This window comes from Stegodyphus dumicola, chromosome 5, assembly GCF_044657685.1.
Source record: "Stegodyphus dumicola isolate Sdum_Otavi_A_Nest chromosome 5, ASM4465768v1".
In the NCBI taxonomy this organism is placed as follows: domain Eukaryota; kingdom Metazoa; phylum Arthropoda; class Arachnida; order Araneae; family Eresidae; genus Stegodyphus; species Stegodyphus dumicola.
In genome coordinates, this window is record NC_140772.1 from 170,816,934 (window position 1) to 170,844,663 (window position 27,730).

At 36.4% G+C, this 27,730-nt stretch overlaps 1 protein-coding gene across 4 annotated transcripts in view; it reads left to right on the top strand.

Annotated features, from left to right (window-relative positions):
* Nucleotides 1-27,730, top strand: part of LOC118199417 (urocanate hydratase-like) — a 171,948-nt gene that overhangs the window by 67,632 nt on the left and 76,586 nt on the right. For all 4 annotated transcript variants that reach the window (XR_004759937.2, XM_035371273.2, XM_035371272.2 and 1 more), the window contains 5 exons: nucleotides 10,695-10,781; nucleotides 10,881-10,969; nucleotides 11,163-11,225; nucleotides 11,340-11,448; nucleotides 14,888-14,958. Coding sequence is in view for 3 of the 4 variants with exons in the window: in XM_035371273.2 (XP_035227164.1) it covers nucleotides 10,695-10,781; nucleotides 10,881-10,969; nucleotides 11,163-11,225; nucleotides 11,340-11,448; nucleotides 14,888-14,958 (419 nt within the window). In the remaining variant the exon portion in view is untranslated. The remainder of the gene's footprint in view (nucleotides 1-10,694; nucleotides 10,782-10,880; nucleotides 10,970-11,162; nucleotides 11,226-11,339; nucleotides 11,449-14,887; nucleotides 14,959-27,730) is intronic.

Here is a 27,730-nt window from a genome sequence, read left to right on the forward strand (position 1 = left end):
CTCCATTGGCACCATACCAAGCCTTGGCTAACGTCGAAACATGACAACTGGCATTGTCGTCCTGAAAGTAACAGGGGTCCAACCCGTAAAACTGCCACAACGGAGGAAGCACATTGTCATCCAAAATAGTGCAGTAGGCATCGGAGTTGAGCTTACCATGAATGGGGACCAATGGTCCCAGCCCATACCAGGAGAAACACCCCCAGACCATAATTCCACCTCCGCCGAACTTGACTGTTGGCACAATGCATTCTGGCAGGAGACGTTCTCCAGGTAGACGCCAGACCCAGACCCCGCCATCCGAACGGTAAAGGGTCAACCTTGATTCGTCACTCCAAAGAACCCGTTTCCACTCATCTACTGTCCAATTTGTGTGCTTTGCACCACATTAACCGAGCAGCGCGGTTGGACTTTGTGATCAAAGGCTTATGGGCAGCAGCACGACCATGAAAACCAAGCAGATGTGCCTCGCGGATGAGGGCCATCAGTTGGGTGCGGGTCTTCCGAATTTCTCTGGACAGCACTCGTCGGTCTCTATCTCCCAGTTCCGTTGGTCTGCCGACTCGGGGCACATTCCAACAATTACCACTCACCTTCCACTTCTTAATCACATAGGCCACTGTCGATTTTGGTACTTGAGATCGCTAGATATGTCCCTTAAGGATCGGCCACATTTGTGATACCCGATAATTATACCTTTCTCCAAATCAGAGAGCTCCGAACTGCGAGGCATCTTCCATGCGACTAAAGCCGATGCTGTATCCTACACGATATATACCGGCGATGTCCGTGACGTACCTTAGGACCGCAGATATCGTCATTTGCCTAGGTGTCCAAATACTTATTGGTAGTCAGTGTATTTAATAAGGTATTTTCTCCCGGTAGTCAGTGTATTTAATAAGGTATTTTCTCCCTTTTTTCCGCATACCTTCGTGGAAGTACACTTATCAGGATCAATGTTCCGTCTTACCTTCTTCGGGAACATGCAAGGACCTGACTCGGAACAGAGAGCTTACTAAAGCTATGTTCAAAACTGTGGGAAGTAGACAGGATACACAAGAAGGGTATACAAAACCCTTTATTTTTCTCTATTTACAATAACTTCCGTACTTCGGAATACACAGACCCGCTACTTGGGGTCTAACGTAAAACTATAAAAATAGAACTAAACTCTAATTTAACTTTAAAATAATAAACGTGGAAGATTGGCCTTATATTAACAGGAAACCGTATGTAGTACAGAGAACTGTGAACACTACAATACGTTTAAAATTTATCAAGAGGATTAAAACCTCTGGCCTGGAAGGCAACCAGCAACTGCGTAAAACTTCTAAGGTAAGCGGCCTGCTTCGACTCACTGCTTCCTCTCTCTCGCTTGGCAAAAAGCCACAACTTAAATACTTGGCGTTCGCCAGAGAAACTTTGCATAAATACATTAACGCTTATAATTCTGGCCGGAAGTAGAAAATAAGAAGTGATAGTAAAGATTAAAAATAAAATAAACGTTAGTAAAACTTAAGATCCTTACATACTTCCCGCCAGAGTTAATTAGTTTGAAACTGAGGTCTAAAACGACCTTGTTGAAAACTTTTAGCTCTAGAATCTAACGCGAGGCCAATCTTTTACAAACATTTTTCGCTAGAAACTAGAAATTTAAAAGAAAGAAATTTGTTTTTACAATAGCAGCTCCCAGGACACACAATTTTTTTCATCTGTACTGCATCTAAACAGGAGCTTTTATTCAAATCTGGTTCCTTCCAGAGATCTGGAAGGAAAACTAGTTTAATGAAATGTTACAAAATGAAATGGCAAGTAACATGTATAATTATATTTCTCTTAACATTCTTATTTCATTCATGACTATTTTAATTATCTCTCCCCATGCTCTCTGACATGTGTTGTAAAAGAACACCAAACGCGAATGTGTTTCTGTCTACGTGTTCAACACTTCCTCCTACAATCAAAACACTAACGTGTTAAAATTCAACATACCAAGACCTCGTAACACACCCTAATTTCAACTTTAAACCCTGAGGTACTATTCTGAAAGTGGCTAACTTTGAAGTGTAGCGTCAGAGAGATTAACTACATCATTCAACCTTTAACACATATTCACCATGATTTAGTCTTTTTACAGTCACACGAATAAAAAAAAATTTAACATTACTTTCACTTTTACCATATCACGGTATTTCTTAACATTTAAAATAACAGTTCACATTGTATATAAGAACATATTAACATGCCGTTAATTTTACACATTTGAAAACATACATTAGTAGTACATTGTTAACTTCTATTCTTTTCAAAGCAAGTGCCAATTCTTTCTACATTGAAATAATACATTTCAAAAAGTCTTTCAGACTAAAACTTCTTTCTTGCCAGAATGTTTTAAATAATATTTATACAATAACTTTTTACAATATTTAAGTCTTTACACAACGCTATTATACATCAACTTTAGTTTTACGCGCGAGTAATTGAAAAACATAATACCAAAATCGGTAACAACTCATTTCTCGCCCTTTTGGCGATAAAGGTAGACCTCGCGAGGTAAAACTTCTTGAAATCTGCCACTTGCAGTAAGAATGAAAGATTAACTTAAGTTTGCAAAGTAACATAAAATTTTACTTATCTTTGTGATACTCGGACATTCTTTTCTGGGCCCAGTCCTTAAAAGTAGTGCAGATAGTTGTTTGATTTATCCTCCTTCTTGTACGGGCTCGCCCTTCAGTGCCTTCCTCTAGATGCTTTCTTTTTTCTCCAGTTCGGTCACCCTTGAATACCTTCTTTTTCGCTTCTGCCTGTGGTCTTGGTCGTTTGATGGCAGCTGGTCTTGGCGGAACCGGGAAACTTCTTTCGTGTTCCTGCTTGGACCTCGTTGCTGGCCGTTCAAATTTTCCTTGTAACTTTTCCTCCGCCGCTGATGGCCCTTCCGCAGTTCGGCGACATTTGCTGCGGAGAGTCCTGTCGGATGAGTAGATCTTCCGTTTTAGAGCCGGGTTATAGTTGCCGTCATTTCTCCTGGTTCTCTTTGCATACGTCGTCCTTCTCCCTTCTTCATTCTCGGGTGTTCGCGAACTCTCTTTTCTGGACGGTGGAACGGCTTCCTTTTCTTGCTACCTTCAATTTTTCCGCGGGGAAACTTTCTTTTCACTTGCTCCTGCCTCTTAATGGCTTGCCCTTGTACTTGTCGTTTTTCCACCTCTGGAGCTTGTGCCTGCGGTGTCTGCCGTGCCGGATCCTGCAAAAGATCTGAAAATATTTGCATTTTATTACGATCATAGTAGGGTTTGATTTGATCAATGTTTGCGGAGCAGGTTTCACCATTTCTGGCTTTTAACACTACTACAGCGTGAGTTATTTTTTCTATAACATATGGTCCTTCAAATCGTGGAAAAAATTTGGCAGTTTTATCTTCTGGTGCTGAAGAAAGTGAATGCTTAATTTTTAAAACTTCATCCCCTACTTTATAAGTTACTCCCCGTCGTTTCAAGTCATAATATAATTTTTGTTTTCTCTGTGCTACTTCAGTATTCTTCTTTGCTTCCTTAATTAGTTTTTCTATATCACCCATTTTAAATTCTGGGGCTCTTTGTTGCACATAAAATAATTTATCTAACGGCGTTATAATCTTTCTGCCTAAAAATAACTCAGCAGGAGTTTTCCCCGTTGTATCATGTTTTGCGGTCCTAAGGGCGAAAGCAAATTCATTGACATAGTTATCCCAGCTTTTATGAAAATTTTTAACATAACTACGGATAATTTTCACTATATTTCTATTGACCCGTTCCGCTATATTTGATTGCGGCCGATACGGGACCATTTTTAAATGACGTATGCCCAGTTTTTGGCACATGTCTTCAAATATACTACTTACAAATTGAGGACCATTATCCGATATAACTTTTAGGGGCGCCCCGTATTTTAAAATATATTTATTTAAAATAGAATCAGTAACTAATTTCGCGGAGGCTCGTTTTAAGGGAACAATTTCGGTCCATTTACTAAAATGATCAACCATAACAAGGAGATAGCGACTTTTATTTAACTGACTTTTTGGGAAAGGGCCCAATAAATCGATGCCAATTATTTCATTTGGAAATTCGGATTTAATACTATTTAGAAACCCGGCCGGGCGGAAATTAATATAATTAACAGCCTGACATGTTGGGCAGGACTGGACATACGCCCTTGTTAACTTTTGCAGTTCAGGAAAATAGACTGCCTCGCGTACGCGTTGGATAGTTTTCCGAATACCAGCATGAGAAGCTAAAGGGCTGTCATGGAGCTCCTGCAGGATATTTAATCTAAGACTAGCTGGGATAACAGGTCGAAATTCGTTGTTGGAATTTGTAGTTTTTGTATAAAATAATAGACCATCTATTAGTTCGTAATGGGTCGCCCTATTTCTTATCGCCACAATATCTTGGTGGCTAAAATTTTCAGGATCCTTTAAATATTCATAAATGCTTCCAAACTCAGGATCCTTACCCAGTTCGGTTATTACAGTTTCTCGGGAATTTATTGTACATGTTTGTGAGCATTGCCACCTTTACAGTATTACCTTGTTCATCTATTTTAATTCTTGATAGGGCATCTGCTACGATATTTTCCTTTCCGGGGGTATGCTTGATTACCAGATTATATTCTTGTAGCTTGAGTGCCCATCTTATTAACCTTGAGGATAAGTTTTTCCCTGAGTACAATCTAGTTACCGCCGCATGATCAGAGTACACTGTTATTGGCGCCTTTCCAAAATAGACTCGGAACTTTTGCACTGCTAACAGAACTGCAAGTGCCTCTCTCTCGGTCGCGGAATAGTTTTTTTGTGTTTGATTTAAAGTTCGGCTAAAAAATGCCACGGGCTGCTGATTTTGCGAAAGTACCGCTCCTACCGCATAATCCGAAGCATCCGCTGAAATTTCTAAATTCTCATCCTTTTCAGGAAATTTCAACGCAGGGGCTTGCGTTAATGCTTGTTTTAATTTTTCGAAAGCACTATTGGCTTCGGCCGTCCACGAGAATCTTGCCTTTTTCCTTTTTAATTTTAACAATGGCTCAGCGATAGCTGCAAAATCTTTTATAAAGGACCTATAATATGAACAAAGTCCTAGAAAAGAAGAGAGCTTCTTTGCCGTGTTTGGAGTCGGATACTTTTGTACAGCGATTATTTTTGATTCGTCTGTCTCTATTCCTTTCTGAGATATCTTGTAACCTAAATATTTTAATTCAGGGGCTGCAAATTTGCACTTTTCGACATTAACTTTTAGACCGGCCTCATTTAATAAAGAAAACACCTGTCTTAAATCCTGTACATGTTAGTAGAGATTATCACTAGTAATAATGATATCGTCTAAATAGATAAATGGGACTTTCCAAGAACAGGTCTTAACACAATGTCCATACATCGCTGAAATGTTGCCGGGGCCCCTGAAAGGCCAAACGGCATACGCAAAAATGCATAAGTGCCAGACTTGGTTATAAAAGCAGTCTTAGGCACGTCCTCAGGCCTAACCCCTATTTGAAAATAACCAGTCGTTAAGTCTAAAGTCGTCATATATTTGGTGGATGTTATGTTCCTTAGAATTTGTTCAATAATAGGTAACGGATATACCGGATATTTAGTTATGGAGTTTAATTTACGGTAATCAATCGCGAATCTCCACCTTTTTGGATGTGTCAAAGGATAGTCATTATTTTTCTTACATAAAACCACCGGGCTAGCATAACTACTTGAGATGGGCGTTATGATCTTTTTACGTAGCATATCGGTGATATGCCATTCTATAATTTTTTCCTTATTCTTATCATACCGGTATGCTTTGTGGCGAACTGGCACTGAATCTCCGGTGTCAATACTATGGTTAGTAACCTGAGTAAATCCTGGAATATCACTAAATAACGAAGCAAATTCACTTACCACTTGTCGGATTCTTCCTTGCTCGTCATTAGGCAGGTGGTCAAGATTTAACCATGGCGGTTCAACCTCTTCTACACGCACTGGTTTCATTGTCAGCTTAAGGGACGCTTCATTAAAATCCAGCGTTGCTTGTGCTTCTGAAAGAAAATCTATTCCTAAAATTATATGTGCTTGCAGATTCTTTACTATAAAAAACATCACCTTTACTTGTTCGTCCTTGATACGGACATACAGCGGTACTTTACCTATACACTAACATTTTTCTCCTTGCGCCGCTAACACTGTCGTATTATCCGAATTATATATGCGGTATTTCCGAAAATACTTCCTAAAAAAATCTTCTGCCACACAGGAACACTGCGCGCCTGTATCCAGGAGTGCGGTGGCTGGGATATTATTCACCAACACTTCAATCTTCGGAAGAGTCAAATTTTTCACCATTACTGTATTTAACTTGAAGGAAGAGGGGTTTTCTTGGCCTTCGGATTTCCGCACCCTCCCGTCAGCAGAAATCCGTTTTAGTTTAAATTATTTTTCATTTCCGTGCTTTCCTTCTTTTTCCACTGGCCTTGAGACTTTTTTCCTGGATTGCTATTGAACTGTCGACGTTCGCCGGCTGTTTTTGAATGCTCGGGTTTCCTTGCCCACTGATTCGCTTTGCTTCCGTAGCCGTGTGCTTGAGTTTGCTGTAGTCTTGGCGCACCAAATTGGTTTCGCTGTTGATATTGGCGTCTTCTTTCGACGTCCGCCTTTCTTCTACTTTCAAACTGGATTGCTAGCTTAAATAACATTTCCAGTGTAGTCGAATTTCTTAATTCAATAAAGTCTTGCACTTGGGGCAGTAACCTCGGCAAAATCACTTGAATTATCTCAGGATCCGGACGGTTTTCATACAAGAGTTTGAAGACGTGAATTTTTCTTAAAATAAAGCTTGAGAGGTTTTCGATTCTTTGTTGATATATATGTAAAGTTCCGTTTCTAATTTCGCACGATCCCTTACGACAGGGAAGGCTTTTAGTAGGGCAGTCTTGAAAATCTCGTAAGTATAGGTGGGACTTCCTGCTTGACCCAAGAGACTTCTGCCTATACATTTGAACCAGTTAAGCGCTTGGCCCCTCAAAGCGCTGGTAGCTAAGGTAACTTTTTGAAATTCTTGCACGGGGACTTTTTGAAATTCTTGCATGAAGTGGTCATCCAATTTTTCCAAAACACTGGTTACCGGTGAGTTTCCATTAAATGTTGCTTCTGGTTTCATCGAAGCGCGCATGGTCTGGACGATGTAACCAAATCCTTCCAGGGCGGCAGCTGGCATTTCTGGATTCTGAGCCGTTTCTGCAGGCAGCACAGGTTCTTCTTAAAACTCGGCCATGGTTATTCTTCTTCGTTGGGCGCCACTATCAGGATCAATGTTCCGTCTTACCTTCTTCGGGAACATGCAAGGACCTGACTCGGAACAGAGAGCTTACTAAAGCTATGTTCAAAACTGTGGGAAGTAGACAGGATACACAAGAAGGGTATACAAAACCCTTTATTTTTCTCTATTTACAATAACTTCCGTACTTCGGAATACACAGACCCGCTACTTGGGGTCTAACGTAAAAATATAAAAATAGAACTAAACTCTAATTTAACTTTAAAATAATAAACGTGGAAGATTGGCCTTATATTAACAGGAAGCCGTATGTAGTACAGAGAACTGTGAAAACTACAATACGTTTAAAATTTATTAAGAGGATTAAAACCTCTGGCCTGGAAGGCAACCAGCAACTGCGTAAAACTTCTAAGGTAAGCGGCCTGCTTCGACTCACTGCTTCCTCTCTCTCGCTTGGCAAAAAGCCACAACTTAAATACTTGGCGTTCGCCAGACAAACTTTGCATAAATACATTAACGCTTATAATTCTGGCCGGAAGTAGAAAATAAGAAGTGATAGTAAAGATTAAAAATAAAATAAACTTTAGTAAAACTTAAGATCCTTACACAAACAGCGCGTATTCAGGAAGTCCGGAGTTCGAATCCCAGTGCGGGCATTGCGGTTTTCTTCAGATTCTTGGCTTCGAAAGAAATCTGATGACTCTATAAATTTCTGATGATATGAAATGCAGAAAAATAAATACAACGATTAGGCAAATTTGTAGTAAATCCAGAGTAAAATTCTGGATTAGATTCTAAAACAGCAGTAGATGAGGCATAAGTGGAAAGCTGTTGTAAACAAGGTTACAATGGAGATAAAAAAGAAAAAGGTGCTGCGGTCATGAAGCAGAACAGAAACAATAAATACTAAGAATACGATTGATGAAAAACAAGAGGGAAGTAAAATTGTTCAATAAATTCTTAGTACATGAAAAATGGTGCAAAACTGTGCAGGAATTAGATGAAATATCATATGACAAGAAAGAAAATGAAGAAATGGGTTTTAGGAAGTAAAATAAGTGATGTCAAATATGTAATGAGGGGGGAAAAGCAATGAGTGAAGCCCGAACCCCCGGTCACAACCATTGAGCCCGATTACAGCTAACTTGTTTATTTATTTGTCAAATGCCAGTTACATTGGCCGTTAGGCCATTAAACTCCTTGCTCGCCAATAGCCCTGAAATCTACAAGAAAAATTTGTCAGTCCTTCACACTCGTCCAAATGTTCCTCTGTCATAGGCCGTCCACTATTACATAAAACACACAACGGCGAATCAGCTAGTCCAATGCGAAATAAATGATTCTGTAGACAGTCATGTCCCGTCAATAATCTAAAAGATGCAACTGCAACTGTTCGCGGATGGTCAGGAACAAAAGTTGGGTTTGATCAGAGAACACTCCAAGGCATGCCCTCACAAGCCCGAGTGGCAAAATCTCTAAAATTCTTTTTATATGTTAGCGATGTCAGAAGCTTAATAGAATGGAGGCTTGCACTCGTTTTTGGCTTTTTGGAGAACCGTAGCCTCCTTTTTCGCAAGCATATCAGCCATCTCATTCCCATAAATAATGCAGTGTGAAGGTACCCATTGAAAAGATATCTTGTGGGAAAGTTCTTTTATGACTTCCTCACACTGTTGAACGCATGTGTTCTTACACTCTTGGTAAGAGGAGATGGCCTGCATTGCTGAAGTCGAATCAGACAGTACAACAGCCCTCCTGAAGGAGCTCTGTCTCAATGATAATTGTTAGAGAGCTACATGAATGGCTTTCAGTTCTTCATCAAAGTGAGTGGAGTAAGCCCCTACCGGTATGTCGAAACTGAAAAGCTTGCTAAAAACTCCAGCTCCAGCCCCTTGAATCCTATCGGTCAAAGAGCCATCCGTATATGCATGTATCCATTCCTCAGCCGGAAAACTTTGCTGAATTGTTTCCAAAGCTATAGTTCTTATTTGCTCTGGACTCATTTCCTTCTTATCAAGTTTCATTTCCAACCGCACAGGTCCAACCGCACATCAAGGAAGCTATAATCGAACGGATTTAGCAAAAACAGCAATGCCGGTTTCTGTGTTCTTAAAGGATTGTATTGTTCTAGGCGAGAGACACACTGCAGAAAGCCATTTTGTGTCTTCAGATTTCGTTGTTTATTACAATCATAATTCCTCCAATGAGGGTTACTTGGTAAACGAATGAGTCTCTGGAAAAGGATGAAAGCATTTTCTGAATCAGGTTTGTCATTGGTTGGTTTGCCGATACCAACTGCATTGCCAGAATGGGAATCGTTTTAACAGCCCCGGTTATAATGCGCATTGCCTGATTTTGGAAGACCTCCAGACGTTGTATCACACCTCGTGTAGCCGAGATCAATATCTCAGAGCAATAATGTAGTATTGGTCGAATATACAATTTATACGTCAAGTTGAGAGCCTCTCTACCACAACCCCATTTAACACCAGCTAAGCGTTTAAGGATAGGTAATCTACGCTCCGCCTTAGCAACTACATGCTCTGCATGCTTTCTCCAGGTTAGGCGCTTGTCAAAAATACAGTTAAGATAGGTGGCACCATCCGTCTGCTACAAAACCGACTTCTCATACATTAGTCTAGGAGTAAAGTGTTGTCTGTTGAGAGAGAAAAACTGACAAGTAGTCTTACCCTGATTAACTCTCATATTATTAGCAAAACACCACTCCTCAAGTCTCTGGAGCGCAGAGTTTAAGATTCGGTTTAAACCATCTTGATCTTTTTTTTTTTTTTTTTTTTTTTTTTGCTCTGGCCCATACGACAAGATCGTCGCGCAAAAAGGGCAGTGTTCACGATTCCATCTGATTCTAAGATGTCTGGTAGGTCGTTAATAAAAATGTTAAAGAGAATAGGGCTAATAACTGTGCCCTGAGGCAGACCCGTTTCAACTTGTTTATATTTTGAAGTGCTGGTGCCATAACGAGTAGCACAAAAACGTTGGGTCAAGAAATGTTTTAACCAAAGGAACATTTTTCCGCCAACACCGAATGTCTGAACTTGTTGACGTGTCACAACCATTGGATTGGTGTCACAACCATTCAGCCGGATTACAGCTAACTTGTTGACGTCGTTAGTAGGAGAAAGGTTCCAATCTAATATAGGGTGCTGAAGGTGAAAGAGATACCAGATTTAGTATGGATTGAAATCTTTACCAAAAGTCAGACGTAATAAACTTTGAATGGTTACTGAAAGTAATACTGAATTATAATCTGAATACTAATTTAATGGCTAGCATGCTACTAAAGATTAATTATCAAATATTAACCGAATTCTTTCATTATCAAATGCAAACAATACCTATTAATCAATATGTTCTTTAATTTATGAACTTCTTTTGCAGGTATACATCAGTTCTGGTCTTGGAGGGATGAGCGGCGCTCAGGCAAAAGCTGCAGTGATATGTGGATGTATTGGAGTCATAGCAGAAGTAATATCTCTTTTAAAAGGCATAAAAACAAATTCCAAGTACTTTCATATTGCGTATTTAAAAATATATTCATGTTCTTCTAAACGGTAATATTTTTAGATTGATAAAAGTGTTCTCCAGAAGCGTTTTGATCAAGGATGGGTTCAAGAAATTATTGATGATTTGGATACTTTAATTGCACGTATTCGGTAAGAGGTTCTCAGAAATAACTTTAACGGAAACATTAATTTGAAGTGAATGCAATATATAATCTTCTAAAGCTTTAATGCTTTTAGGAAACTATATGAAATTATGAACTCTGTCTCTTTTGACTTCAAAGAAATATATTAAAAAAATACTTCAATTTTGAAACTCTGAAAACTTTTAATTCTACGTTTACAGAGAAGCGAAGAAGAACAGAATAGCCACAAGCATTGGGTTTTGGGGCAACATCGTCAATGTTTGGTAAATAGCTTTATTACTTTAAAAAAAAAAAAAAAAAAAAAAAAAAAAAACCTTCATTATTATTTCTTATCAAATGACATCATTTGGAATGATATTTTCGTTTTTCCTTTCCAGGGAAAGGATTAAAATTGAATATGAAAATACAGGAAAACTGCTTGCAGATTTAGGTTCTGATCAAACATCATGTCATAATCCATTTGACGGTGGTTACTTTCCTGTACAGGTAAGCTTTCAAAATTTTCACAAACATTAAACAGCTTAATATGCTTTTGCAAGCATATGAAAACTGAAAATCTACGATCAGAATTGGGTTTGATAAAGATCAGCAACAGTTGAATAAGAAAAAAGATTAGCTTTGTCAAGAATTTTGTGATGTTGATTTCGATTATGAAATCACAATTTCTCAATGTTTCCTCCTTATTGTTGCTCTTATTGGGACTAATCTCGCTTGTCCTCTATCAGAACAAGCCTACGAAATTCGTTTTCCGTCCGACTGTTACGTAATGCGCCTTTTAGGCAGACTTATCATTGAGCCGGCAACATCGCACTTATTAGCAATAGCCCGGCAATACATGTGTTGATTGAAATTCGTCATCGCAAGGAGGCAAGATTGCGCCTGTCGTTGAGAAGCGCCTTGGGCACCCTATAGGTGACAGTGCGACTTTGCTGCTTTGCTGTTCTCCACTCCCAATTTTGCAGGAGAACACTTCGGGGAGACGGGTTCAAAGGTCTTTCACCCCTGTTCCCCTACCACCAACATCTGAAATGCAACGTCTCGAGAGGACTTTTGGCTCGAATACCAACATAGTGTACAGACACTATGCATTTAAAAATATCCATGCCTTCTCCGGAATTCGAAACTGGGTCCTTCGATATTCCTCTTTATTAACGATATTTACACCTACTGTTCGTTGCCTCTTTTCAACCGGAATATAAGCATTCATTGGATTTGTTCCTACTGTCAATAACTTTACATTCATTTTTATAATTATTTCATTAAATTTTCCTGCAAGTATATACTATAAGAAAACGCCTGCTGCATGATAGCTGCAATTGTTTTAAATCTAGTGAAAATCTCTGCATTCAAGAAGTCCTGGAAATTTTAATCAGCTAATTCATGATATGTAACAAAGTGGCATAAATATAAATTGTAATGAAAATGAAATAAAATAAGAAGTTAAATATCGATGCTAATGTGTGGAAGTTATGCGAAAATTAAATTTTAAATGAAGATGGAGTCATATCATTTGTTTAAAAGGAAAAAAGACTCAGGTGTTATGACAACGCTTCTGGGCAATTATATAAGAGGTTATTTTAAATAAAAGTATGTTCTTAAAAGCTGTGAATTGAGTGGAGCAGCAGGAGGATTCAGATCCAGTTAAACAACTGCAATTTTTTATTGATAATTTAAAAGCATTCATTATTTAATATTCACAGATAATTAAAGGCATAGCCAACTATTTTAAGCCCCGATATTTGTAAAAATGAAGGGTATTTTAAAAAAGGTTGGAGCTGAAAATTTTTTATTTTTTCACTTGAGACTGAATAATGTTGATCTAGAAAACAATTTCCCCTCTATTTATCCGAATCTGCTTGAAGTTTAAAGCAGGGGTTCCTAACGGGGTCGAAGAAATTTTAAAAAGTTAAAAAGTGTGAATGACAATCAAGGGGTCGATAGTCGAATATGCATCGGCAATTGATCGACCTAATCAAGATCCCATTAATTACAAAAAATGTATTAGTAAAACTAATAATTAATTGTTTAGTAATATAAAGCTCTACCAAAGTAAGGAAAGAAATTACATAAAATAAATATAAGAAAGAAAATACACTAAAATTTGTTAATATATTTCGAAAATAAAAAAGTAATAATATATTATATTGTTATGCAATAAAAAAGTAAATGCAAAAATACAAAGGAAAAAAATTAAAAATTATAACGAACGCAAAATTAGAATGGAAAACAAGAAACGCGTTGAATATTTTTGAACAAGGGCAATGCCAAGTATTAAAACAATTGTAGCAATACATCAAGCGCATTCATTAAATTTATTAATAATATTAATTAAAATCAAACTTTTGTGCAGTTAGAATCTGTAAGAATCTGTTCTTTTTCCTTTAAAAAATCTATTTGTATTTATTAAAAGTAATAGTAAAAACTTTTGTACTTATTAAAGTACAAAAAATAATTAAGCATAAATCTAATAATTTTAAAACTTTTGCTCATATTATTAATCTAACTGTTATCTTTAAGTTACTTATTTGCAATTATTATTTGTATTATGATTATGTCGTATACTGTATGTTAAAGAGAAAAATGCAAGGGGGGTCTAGGAAGCAAACCATTTTTAAAGGAGTTCGGTGTATGAAAAAGGTTGGTAATCCCTGGTTTAGACAATAGACATGATGCTATATAGTGGAACGTTTTCCAGAAACTATCCGGAACTCTTATTTTTCGGACATCCTGTTTTTATTTGTAAGACCAATAAAATTATGAATACTTTTAACATATTCATGAGCTTTTAATTTTTTCATTAATTTAAATATTGTAAAGTAATAATACGGCATACCACGTATATTTAAAAAGTGTACCAAATAAGTTTAGTGATTAATTCTTTTTCCATAAAAGCAATTTTTATACTGTTTATCTTATTATTTTGCTTCATGACAAAAAGTAATGTCTTAATTTCGTGCGTAGGTAAATAAAAATTAATTTTGTGATTTTATTTTAATTGAAATAGTATTCGTGTTTGTAAGTAATAATCACGTTTCTTCCTTGCGTGCTCGGTGTAAGAGGATGGGATTGGATTATTCAATTACAGCAAAGCACACAAGGGCTATCTGCCTAAAGGGAGGGATGCCTTCGTGGAGGACTTTCTAAGGGAAACTGGCTCGTATACACGTTACACATGGGGAAAACCACGAAAACACCCATGCAGCCAGCCCGTTCGCAGGATTCGAACCTCAGACCGAACTACCAGTGTTCAGCGTCTTTACCGCTCGGCCGCTGGTGGGCCCGGTGTAAGTGGAAAGGTACCAGATGGAAGGTAACATGGTTAGAATCTTCCCGAGAGCATAGTTGATTTTTCATGTTTTTTCTCCAAAAGTGTCTAATTTCTACAAGTAAACATAAAACACTTTCATGGTTAAATTTTGTTTCAAAATGTGCATTTTATATTTTGCATTATGATATTTTACCTTTTAACCGTGCAGTCTTAGTCGAAATTAAATACATAAACCAAAAATAATATTTCTCACTTGCATTACATTAATATATATTTAATTTAATAAAAACACAACTTTGCCAGTTGTGTTTTTATTAGATTAAATATAGATTAATGTACCAGTTGTGTAATCAAGTAACCAGTAAACTTGATTTTACCATTTAGTCCGGATACTTTTTATTCTAACATAAGATTTATATAATTTTGTATCTACAATATGTTTCATGAATACTTTTTACATTTTCAACACATTCTCCGGTAATTTAATTACAAGTATATACCAATACGTATATACTAATATGTTATACGTTGAATGAATGAAATCAAGATATTCTTTAAATTATTCAGGCTGATTGTGTAAGGAAACACATTTTTTTTTAAATTTAAAAACGAAGTATTTAAAAACGAAGTGTTTAAATTTAAATTTCCTTATTTCAGTTGACATTTGGAGAAGCAAAATCATTAATAACTTCTGATCCAACTCGATTCAAAGATCTAGTGCAAGAAAGGTAAGGCAATTTGCTTTTTCTGCAGTAAAATATTCTGCATGAATTGTTATAGAACAAGAATCACACACGAGGTTAAATTTTAATGAATGTTGATCAATAAATAAAAACTATATAGCAAGAATTTAAATGCAGTCATTTTCCAAACATTTCTGCTATCAGTAATCTATTAATAGGCTTGTTTTATTTCTTCAGAATTCAAACGCTGTCCAATCCCTTTCGCCAAACTTGACGCATTTAATAATGTTTGACGAAGCATTACTAGATACATTTAGTTTCAGTAGCGTAAAGCCTATTTATGAATGTTAACAATACCAACGTAATCAGTTGTTATGTACAAACTTAGAACGAAAGTTAAGACACATTAAGGCTTTTATGGGTTAGACATATGAAAAATCTTAAGTTATATTCTATAGAATCAGAACGCGTATTAGCCTATCCACAAAGGCGTATGGCAAAAAATTATTTTCAGCAAAGTGGAGTTAAGAGAGATACACGTTTAAAATACAAATTAAAAATTGTTATTTACAAGTATGATATATTTTTTTATTATTAATTGAAAGTGTAGCTGATGTAGCTGAGAGCCTCAACAACAAACTTGAAGTATGCTCATTTGCAGAATAACATGTCTTTATTTTATTCTTGTCTTTGCAAGGTTTAAGCTGGAATCATTAAATGCCAAGAAATATAAATGCGTCATGCACTGATGCAGAAATATTGATTTATATTTTACTGTTCTGAAGTGCAAAATATTAACACGCTCCGTGCCAAGATCATTTGGATTGTTCTACGCTACTTAATAAAGGAAACCAACTACAACAATTGAATAAGGAGATCTTAGATCTTCTGTCGAAATCTAAAGCTACGTATGAAGAGTATATAAAATAATTTGATTCATCCGAGGCCTACTGGAGAAATTGATCTTAAACAACCCGAAAGTGAAGCAAGTCACCTTGAAAATGAAAACGGATTTGCTGAAACATTCTTTTATGAGTGAAATCAGAACCATTGATTCAAAAGCACCACCAGAGAGTTTGAAGCTTTCGAAAATTAATTTGATTGAGTTCAACGTCGATCTAATGGAATTGCTGAATTTTTGGAATACTTGTGGTAAGATACATGAAGATCCAGTTTTGAATGATAATTTGAAATTCCTATATCTAATACAAGCCACTGTTCCAAAGACAACAGCATGAGAAGTCGTTGAAAATTTTCCTACTGTTAAAGAGAATTATGCGAAAGTTATTGAATATTTTAAGAGTCGATTTGTCCATGAGGATATTCAAGGTCTACGTTCGCGATTTATTGAATATTGTGTTAGTAAATAACAAGAGTGCAACAAAAAAGACAACAAAAAAGCTATTAGCCTATCGGTCATTTTATGATACAAGTAGTTTAGAAACAAATCTTCGAGCTCAGGAATCGCTTGGCGTTACAGAAGATAAATACACTAGCGTTATTTTTCCGTTGTTGGACTCAAGTCTGCTCCCTCGACATTTTACGAATTTGGGAAAAGAAAAGGGAGTATTCGTCTCTGAAAGTGAAGAGTGATCTTAAAGCTATTTTTTTTTAAATATATAGGTATTTCTGAAGAAAGCATTAAATTAGAGCGTTTCTCTTTTGATAAAAGTAAAAAATGCAAAACATTGCATAGATGATGAATCTAATAGTCCTTCTAGTAAAGATTTGTATATATGAGATAAATTTAAAGAAAAGGCTCTTTTTAAAAAGTTTGAGGTTTCGGGTTTATTTTGTTATAAACCACATTTGACAGTAAATTGTTTTAATGCTAGTACTCTTACGTATCAAAAAATGTTTAATATTTAAGAAGGGGGGCAAGTCTAATATGCTTAAAAAGAAACCACATCTCTCGCAACTAAAAGTCGAAGGTTAAATGTTTAATATACTAGAAAAGGCATTTAGCAATATGTTAAATGAGTTCCTTCCGAACTAAAAGAGAATAAACAGATTGCTTTTGCTGAAGCGAAAAGTGACGTCAGTGTTTTGACTAGACCAGGGTTTCTTAAACTTTTTTCAGTCGCGACCTCTTTTTATCATTGAGATATTTTCTCGACCCTAGGACCCCATAATATTTACAGAAATTTTGTGGGACCCCATAAATATTGCGCAAATCTGACACACGCGTGAGTGAAACTGTCAATTTTTTCGCTTGTACTGTAATATATTATTGCAGTTTTAGGTCATTAACTTTAATTTCTTATTTTAAGACATAGAACAATGTAAAAATTTTAAATAAGTAACTGACGAAATAACAGCGTCACGTACAAAGCAAGGAATATGAACGTTTATATTATAAAAAGAATGCATCGAAACGTTTGCGTTTATTTATTTATTTATTTATTTTTTATTTTATTTTATTTATTTTCTTTTTCTGTATTGTCTTATCTTTATCTGTTTTCAGATACATTTTGTAAAAATATTTGGTAATTGTAAAATTATTATAAGTTAAAGAAATATCAAAACTGCTAAAATTTTTGGAGACTCCCTGCTGCAGGTCCCACGGCCCCCTTGGGGGTCGCGACCCACAGTTTAAGAAATCCTGGACTAGACGATCGGCGTTTTATTGCAAATATTAATCATTAAATAGAACAAAAAATAGAAACCAGGAGAGGATCATAAGAGTGTTGACACGGACTGTGAGCTAAATTGTTACGGACTCTTTGAAATGTGAAAGTACCGATGCAGCGAAATTACTTCTTAAATTAGTCGGAGGTGTGGAAACAAAAGAAAACTTGCATTCTGAATATACAGTTCGTTTGAGGGGCTTTGATAATAAAAGCGAATGCAATGTACATTTTTTAACTGAATCTGTCTTTTGTTCTGACGTAAAGAAAATACCAAAGATCCTTGGTTAAAATGACTTAATAAATTAAATATCCAAGTATCTGACATAGAGGATAACACTCTTGAAATCGAAAGCCTATTAAATTGTTGATAGGTTATGATATTGCAAGAAATTTATTTATCGGAAATATCGGATGTCTTTTAAAGTGTTCTGGTAGAAATGTAAGGCACATTTAGCATAAGTTCTAGCGGATAAGATTAAAGGGAAGGAAACTTCTAATGCACATGATTTTCTTGCATGTGATTTATTATAAGAGAAAGGTCAGCAAAAAACTTTTGGAAGTTAGATGTTATTGGTATAAATGGCCCGACAAAGTTGAAATTCGCGAGAAGCACATGTACCATTTTGAGCGAAATTTAAAGTTGGTTTCAGACGGCAGTACGAAGTTGCATTATCTTGGGTATTAGACTCTTCTCGATTGTCTAGTAATAAAGAGCTATCAGAAAAATACTGATCACTACGCGGGCGGAGAAAATTATTAGATACAATTCAAATTAAAGTTTATGAGGAAGTATTTGATACTTTGTTGAAGGACCGAATTAGTCAAGAGGTTACTGAAGGAAAAGTACGTAGAGAGCACTTTTTGCTTCATAGACCAGAGTTTAAATAATTTAGCAAAACAATAGGGATGAGGCTGCTTTTTTTTTTCATACTTTGTAGTATAGCAAAGAGGAGCTTTCCTTAAATGACTGTCTGGAGAAAAGTTCCAACCTGACTGAAGTAATTCCATCGTTGTTGAAGAGCTTTTAGCTAAGGGGAATGAGGAATATAGTATTTCATCTCGTTATGCTAAGGGCACCACGAAGTTATATTTACCATAAACAGCATTCCAAGTCTTTCCTCCTCATTAATTTTAAAGTATCTCAGTTTTTATCTGGTCACGGTAACTTTGCAAGTTACCTGTTTCGTTTCAATCTAAGATCAAATAATTTATGCGAATATTCCAAACAAATACCTCAAAATGTGGAGTATTTAATGTTTTTCTTCCCTACATTCGATGGCCCTAGATTATTCTTGCAGAACGATTTGAAAACATTTGACGTGATTTACAGTGAACTTATCTATTTTTGTGAAGTCTAGACCGCTTTTATCTTTTTTGTTCGTTATATTTAAGCATGCAATATTTAATGTTTTAATTACTTACTTTTGTAAACCCCATGTTGTACATTTGTGGTGCATGAGGAGATTGTTCGTATTCAAAATTTTTAAAAAATGTGAAGATTAAGAATCAGATTTACCTCAATTTTATGCAAGCACGCACTAGAGTTGCACCTTTAAAGAACGTATTCATTCCTCATTTGGAACTATTTTCCTACTTAAGTGGAGCACGCTTGGTAAGTGCGGCCATTTCTGATTTGAATAAATACCAGATTTAAGATTATCTACTGAACTGAGTAATCGCTTTGAGATGAATCTAGCGAGACATTCGACGAGGAACTTTCGTTTGAAATCGTGTCCAAGAAATCAGAACACTTTGAAAATAGAAAACTAACGATACATCCCTTCAAAGCTTAAATGCACACGACCTCCTTTCGTCTTTTCGGTCAAACAATTTTTACATCGAAATGGTGAGAGGACCGAGCATAGCTGTTAGAACCAGAGCCTTCATGGCCTAAAAGCGTTGATTTTCCAAACAAAGAGTCTTAAATTCAGAAAAGCGTAAATCAGTACTAACCACTCTTAAATAAAATCTAAACCTAACAGTTGGTGTTATAAGAGTATCTGTAAAGAAAATTGTACGCATGTTAGCTTGGATACTTACATTTTGCTTTAAATTATGGGAAACTGCTACTGAATTCTCAAAACTTTCGTCTGTTTCGGAAATGATAGAGCTGAGATAGAAGTAATGCTATTGATTAAAAATCAATCATTTAAGGGTGTAAACGATGATAAAATTAAAGACGTCAAACTAATAGTTGATTGTGATGGTCTGATTAGAGCTAAGACCAATATTGCTTATCGAGACGATACTGATGACTTCAAGTTTCCTATTGTTTTGCCACCTAATCGTGCAGTAGTAAAGTTACTGTTAATGAACGTACATAATGAGCTACTTCACACTGATACTTCTGTGGTGATGTTTCATTCACGAGAACAGTATTGGACCCTCATGTCTCGTCAGACGGTGCGAAAGTATATTAGAGTGTGAAATGTCAGAGATTTAAAGCTAAAAGATGTAACGCAATTTCATGGAACTTGCTCAAAGACAGAACACGAGACGCAGATATTTTTGAAATCTTGGCTATCGATCTTGCAGGATCCTTTTACCTCTGAAAAAGCTGATATTTTTCTTTATACCTGACCAATCTATCGTGTCATTCATCTCGAGTTAATTACGTCCTTGATATTCGAGGCCTTTTGCTACATTTTGACGTTTTATCTCGTGGAAGATCATCTACAATATACTCAGAAAATGGCAGTAATTTTAAGGGGTGCATACAGCTTTCTATACATACCTGATTGGAGGAATCTTTTCAAAGGCCGCTGAACAAAGAATTCAATGGAAATTTAATCTTTCCTGCGCACTCTGGTGAAGAATTTTACAGCAATGCTTAGTTCAAATGGTGAAACAAATTCTGAGAAAAGTCGTAGATGGTGTTGCCTTGGATTACAAGAAACTACATACAAGTAGCAGGTAACGAAAGACGGGCATACCAATATTTCACCGTCATATCGCACAGTTAAACAGGTATAATCCCACGCTCTCCACTATGCTAGAATCCGCTTCACGTTGCGTTTTGTCAAGGAATGCAAAGGGGTAGTGGCGGGGGTGATGCTAGAAACCTGCGTATTGCTATGAGGATTTATTGTGCGACTACGAAAAAGGAGAAATTAAGTGGCATCACACAGATCCAGCTCTTGTGCTGCCAGGATAACCACGATAGATATGATTTTTGTGATGAGTGTCTTTTGTTTGATGATATCACTTTGGTACGGCATTCTGTTATCTGTATTGTCCGGAAATCTGAGATAGTGGCTGGATGCCAGTGGACAGCTCGTCAGGTAATGTTAGGGAGTTCCCGTGCTACCACAGATACACTATTCCATATTTTAGGCATCGTTTAAGGAAATTGATTGGAAATGGGCAATGACATGTAATATAGCATGTTATCTGAGCAGTGGAAGTTGACTTGGGGAAAGAATAGACAGGCACGACGGCTTTGAGTTCCATGATCCCATTCATCTTGCCATTTCGCTTATGGCAAGGCCTTTTGAGGTGACAATATGATACAGTCAGATGCTGCAAATTCGCTCACAAGTTGCGAGCTGCATCCTTTGCCAGTGAATCTGCTTGCTTATTTCTTAAGGTGTCTGAAGCGCCGTAATTCCCTTTGAATAACAGAATTTCCTATGAATTCCTTACATTACTATGCGAGTATGAAAGGATAATTAACTCTAGACCACTTACTTATGTGTTTCCAGTGAGGTATCCCTATTAAATCCCGAGATGCTTTTGCAGAAAATTTCAAAATCAAGTTACCCTGATATCGAAGCTAAGTAAAAAGTGAGCAAATGAGCCGAGTAGCTATAAAAATGAGAGAACAAATCAGAATAAGATTTTATGTAGAATATCTAGGACAATTGCGTCAACAAACCTTTAAAAACTTTATTGTTAAACTTCTCCAGGTGGATGAAATTGTTCTGCTGGAAGATAATAACAAGAAGCATACATACTGGAATCTAGCGCCTGTGTTGAAACTTACATCTGATCACGATGAGTAAATAAGACTTGCTATTATAAAAATAGAGATTTCTGAATTTTTTAGGCCAGTATAAAGACTATAGAGACTTGAGCTGGATAATCCAGTCCAATAGAATATCACAAAAACTGTTCTTTTGACTTCCAGGCAGTGGCAGAACTGTGAAACCAGTAATATGCCTGTTAAATGTTGTGTATGTTGTAAAACATTTTATAGCCTCGAAATTTCACAAAAAATTAATAAAAATAGAGAGCAAAATGATTCTTCTTACCTTTTATCCAGCGCAGCACCAAGCGAGATCATACCTTCTTGTAATCCAAAATAGGTGTAGACGGAAATTGTAAGATCACAAAACACATTCTTTATTAATACATGAAACATAGATAAAAATTCGTTAGTATTCCAAATACATATTGAAAAAGGAGTTATATTATAGAGTGTCATATCACTGTCCTTTCCTGAAGGAGTGAGAAAAGTAAGTGTAAAGAATAAGTGTGTTACACAATTAATTCTTTTGCAGGGTTTCCAGTTCATACAGTTTATCGTGCTATTGGCGACAGTCCATCATTATATGCATACCAACAGCCGTACTTGATGGGCAGGATCGCCATTTGCAGCGATTCTCGAAGTTTCTCGAACATAGGTTTGCCTAGTGGTTTGGTGAGTAGATCCGCAATCATGTCGGAGCTTTTGCAGTAGTCTAGGCACAGGATCCCGTTTTGTTGAAGTTCACGCAAGTAGTGGTATTTCACGTCTATATGCTTTGTTCTGGAGCTATTTTTCTCCGTTTGTGATAGTTTGACGCATGATTTGTTATCTTCATAGAGAGTAATCGGCAAATTTTGTTTTAGTCCTAGATCTTTAGGCAAATTTAACAGCCAGTATGCTTCTTGTGCTGTATTAGCTGCTGCAATATATTCTGCTTCAGTTGAAGATAGTGCAATGCAGTTTTGACGTTTGCTGCTCCATGAAATGAAGTTATTTCCTAGTTTGAATATGTATCCACTAATGGATTTTCTCGTTGTACAGTCATTTGCCCAATCTGCATCCGAATATGCAGTTAGTATAGGTTCTTGAATTCTGTTAAAGACCAACTTAAAGTCTTTAGGTTGTGTGCAAGTATCGAATGACTTTCTTGACAGCATTCCAATCTGTGTTCCGAGGTTTTTTGTTTCTTCTACTCAGTAGATTTACTGCACATGCTATATCTGGTCTGCTGATTGTTGCAATATATAATAATGCCCCTACTGCTTGTCTATATTCTGTATTACCCTCTAGAAGATCATCTTCAGCTTCTAGTTTGCAGTAATTTGTTTCCATTGGCGTATATGTTGGTTTTTCGTTCTGAAGTCCAAACTTTTGAACTATTTCTTCGATTTTATTCTTTTGGTTTATAGCAAAAGTTCCATCTTTAAATATTTCAATGTTTATGCCGAAGTAGTAGGTGACCTCTCCTAGGTTTTTGATTTCGAATTTAGTGTTTAATTGTTGGATTGTTTCCATCACATCTTCTTCTCTTTCACTTCTTATAAGCATATCATCTACATATAATATTATATACGTGAATTTTCCATTGATGTTTTTGAAAAACAAGCATGAATCTGCTTTACTTTGTTTAAATGACGTGTTTAGAAGTATTTTTCCAATTTTCAGATTCCAAGCTCTAGCGGCTTGTTTTAAACCATATATAGATTTTTTTCAGCTTGCAAACTTTATTTTCATTTCCAGCTTTTGAGTATCCTTCGGGTTGAGTTATGTAAATTTCTTCTTCTAGTTCTCCATGAAGGAAAGCTGTTTTGACATCGATATGTCTGACAGACATGTTTTTATACGAATCTGCACATAAGAAGGCTCGTAGTGTTGTGTATTTTACTACAGGAGCAAAGGTTTCATCATAGTCAGATCCAAACTTCTGGCTAAATCCTTTTGCGACTAATCTGGCTTTGTATCTTTCAATTTTTCCTTCTGCATTGAGCTTTGTCTTAAAAGACCATTTGCATCCTATAAGTTTTCTTCCTTTTGGTAAATCAACTAATTCTCAAGTGTTGTTTTCTTCTAGTGAATTATTTTCTTCTCGAACAACTGTTAGCCATTTTCTTTTTTCATTTTCTTCCAAACTTTGAATTTCCTTCCAGGTTTTGGGTTCGGAGGAGATTGGATATTTGGCATGGAATCCGTAGCGATCAGGAGGTTTACCTTTTGTGAGTCTGTTCGATCTTCTGAGTTCCAAACGTTCTTCTTCGTGTTCTGATATTTCTTCCTTTCTTCCTCTTCGGGTTCTTCTATTTTTATTTCTTCCCGTTCTGAGCTTTCTTCCTTACAATTTTCTTCATCCTGGTTTAAATAGATGCTTACAGGCTCGTCAGTTCCAGATCGACTTATTATAATTTTGTCTCCAGGAATTAAAATTCTGTAGCCTTTCTACTTCTGCTGTCGTAGACGACGAGTATTCCTTCTATAGCAGTATCATCCAGTTTATCTCTTTTAGATTTATGGATGTAAGCAAAAGCCTTGCACCCGAAAGTCCTCAGATGAGAGAGGTTGGGTTTCTTGTTATTCCACAATTCATATGGAGTTTTTGCATTTGGTTTTGAAGGCATACGATTCTGTAAATAATTTTCAGTCAGCACTGCTTCGGCCCAGTATCTGTGAGGTTGACCTGAGTCAGCTAAAAGGCATCTTGTCATCTCCATCAAAGACCTATTTTTGCGTTCACTGACTCCATTTTGTGCTGGAAAATACCGTACTGTAAGCTGGTGATTTACACCATGCTTTATAAGATATTCTTCAAGTTCCTTACTTGTGTACTGACCACCGTTATCACTTCTTAGCGTTTTTACTTTTCTCCCGAATTTATTGTTTGTAAGAGCAATAAATTGTTTTAGTTTAGAAATTACCTCATTTTTCTTTTTCATTAGGTAAATCATTGTGAACCTGCTGTAATCATCAATAAAAGTTACGAAATATAGGTATCCACTGACAGACGGTGTTTGTACTGGTCCTAAAACATCAGTGTGAATGAGTTCGAGTGGTTTAGATGCTCTGAATTTCGATTCTTTGGGATACGGAAAATCAGTTAGTTTACATGTTATGCACTGAATGCATTTTGTATCATGTTTAAAATTATCTAGTTTAATTCCTTCAGCGAGTTCTTTGTTTACAAGTTGCTTGATTGCGTCATCGTTTCTGTGGGCAAGGCGTCTATGCCAAAGTTGAACACAGTTCTCATTTTTGCACTGAAATGCTACATGAACTGATGGTTCATTATTCCTGTCTATTGGTTTAATTTGGTAAAGATTATTAGTTGCATGACATTCTAGAATAATCTGATCTCCTTTCGCGATCATACATTTATTTCCTTCAAACAGAACAAAAAGTCCTTTTTCCATTATTTTCTTAATTGAGATGAAATTCGTTTCTAATTCAGGAGCGTATAAAACTTCCGATAAGAGAACTTCAGTTATTTTTTGTTTAGCATTTAATGTTTTAAAACGAACAGTTCCTATTGCCGTTGATTTAATACATTGCCCATTCGCAGTTATAATATCTGACGGATTTATGGGTTTACATTCCGTGAAATAATTCTTATTATTTACCAGGTGATTACTTGCTCTGCTGTCGAAAATAAAACTCTCGGATGATTGATGTACGGTGTAGTTCAAGGATGTCAATCTCGTAGCCCGCGGGCCGCATCTGGCCCACAAGAAATATTTTTGCGGCACGGACAATATATCGGCAAATAATAATATATAATAATAAAACAACATATCGACGAAGAAAAAAATGAAATGTTTACTGCTAAGTAATTAACGATAATTTATTCAGTGTTGTTAGATTACTCACAGCGATCTGACAACACACACTACGTAAATTACAAATGCGTGCGAGTAGCTTGCGTTCAGCTACCTTCGGCTTTTGGGGGACACGTGCACTCAGAACTTGTACGCATCCCCCGATAGCCGAACGTGGCCGAACTCATGGTCTCAGTTTTCCAATCATAGGTTTGTACGATATATTGGTGCATCCATGTGCATGCACTTTGCTTTATTATTAATTATTACTTAATTCATGTTGTTACGGATTTCATAGTTATTTATTTAGTTAGTTTTTTTTATTTAGAACTGTAATTAGATTTGCTTCATGTTGCCTTAGCGACGCAGACGATTTTTGAAAAAAGACAGCTGCGTTGGAAGGTTAAAAATAGAACAGCGCGTGCATTTAATACCTAATAAATAAATATCTCGTAATTGCTGTTGCCATCCACAAAAATCCAGATATTTATAGATGTTTCCAGTATATTCGAGAAATTAATTATAAAGCTTATAAAAGCCGAGAACAAACAACTCATCTCAGTAGTACTTGTAGTTCTAGCGAACTGTTTGTATACTTAATGCTGTCATTGATTTCTAGCGATTTCGCTGTGAGATAGAATTAGTTTCTCTGTTTTGAATTGATTTTTGCTAAACGTTTGACATTTTGTGATATTGTTAGAATATTTTTGAAGAAATATTTCAGCATTTTGATTTATCTCTTGTGGAAAGAATAAATTTTTGTTAACTTTTTAACGTTAACCGTGTTTATTCCAGCCCTTTGTATTCAGTATGTCTATATCAAAACCAAGTGGTAGTAAAATTAAACGAAAAATCGCTGACGAACATAGAATATTCCAAGTAAAATGGGAATTAGAATATTTTTGCTGTGAAATAAAAGATAAAATAATATGCTTGATATGTAATAATACTATTAATGTACCAAAGTTATATAATATTAAACGTCAATACGAACAACACAAATCGAAATATAACAATTACGAAGGATTAATGAGAGAAGAAAAGTTGAAAGAGCTCAAGTTAGGAGTGAAAAAGCAACAGTCCATGTTTAGTAAAGTATTGCAAGAAAGTGAAGCGGCGGTACATGCAAGCTACGTCTTGTCTGAGTTGATAGCTAAACATTGGAAGCCTTTTACTGACGGTGATTTCATCAAGGAATGCCTAATGAAAGCTGAAGAAATTGTTTGTCTTGGAAATGTGAAGGCTTTTCAATCAATTTCATTGTCTCGAAATACAGTTGCGGAAAGAGTTACTGATTTAGCCGCGAATTGAAGTGATAAGATCAAAGCAAAATCATCTAGTTTCGAATGTTTCTCCATTGCCTGTGACGAGAGCACAGACATTAGTGGCAAATCTCAATTAGCAATGTTTCTTCGTTCTTGTGACAAGAATTTTAACATTTTTGAGGAATTACTGGAACTAATACCGATGCCTGTTACTACCACAGTGATAGTGATAGTGACGGAGGACGTGGCCACCACCCCTTTACTATTAAGTTAATTAGCATATAGGGCCACGTCCGCCCTTATACAGAGTAAAGCCAGAGAGGCCACATGGGAGGCTTGCACAAGGCGCCCAAACCCAACGCCTGGACCATCCGGTTGGCAGTTCCGCGAACCAAATGCCACCGGGTAGACACCCGTCCAAAGTGCCCGGGTCCAGTGATTTTGAATCTTCAAGAATAGCATTGTACATGGCTAAACAAGGGCAGATATACATTAGTAGTTATTTACATGATTCTGTTAATACATATTTGCTGACATGCAATCCAACACTGTTACATACATATACTTTCTAAATACCTACATGACATTACCTTAATTTGCTTTTGAATAATAAGACAGAGCTAGTATATACACTTAGCACAATAAAAATAAAAATAATAATAATAATAATAATAATAATAATAACATACATTAGGACACGCTTGCCCACACTATATACACACATCGCAGACATACCTAGATTACTTATGCTTGAATGATACTGATTTACATTGAAATTTGATGACATACTGACCAGTTATATTAACACATGGCATAAGTCTGGACCCATGTCCATTAGCTTATCAATTATATGAGTAATTTTGTTGGTCTGGTGTCGCTGCTTGACCATAAATCTGTTGAATGCCTCCCTGTTCGTCTGCGGGAACGGAATGTGCATTCCCTTCGTGAGAGGACATTCATGAACGTAATGTTCTGCTGTGCCCAGATCGCCGCAGCAGCACTGATCCGAATTGGAGATTCCAAATCTCTCAAAATATACTGGAAAGGGCCCATGCCCTGTGATGTAATACACCATTTGTGGCCGTGCAACCAGTAGTTCCTTATCTACTTTAGGCAGAAATGCATGCGCTCAGCGGCCTGTGTCTTCGTTGT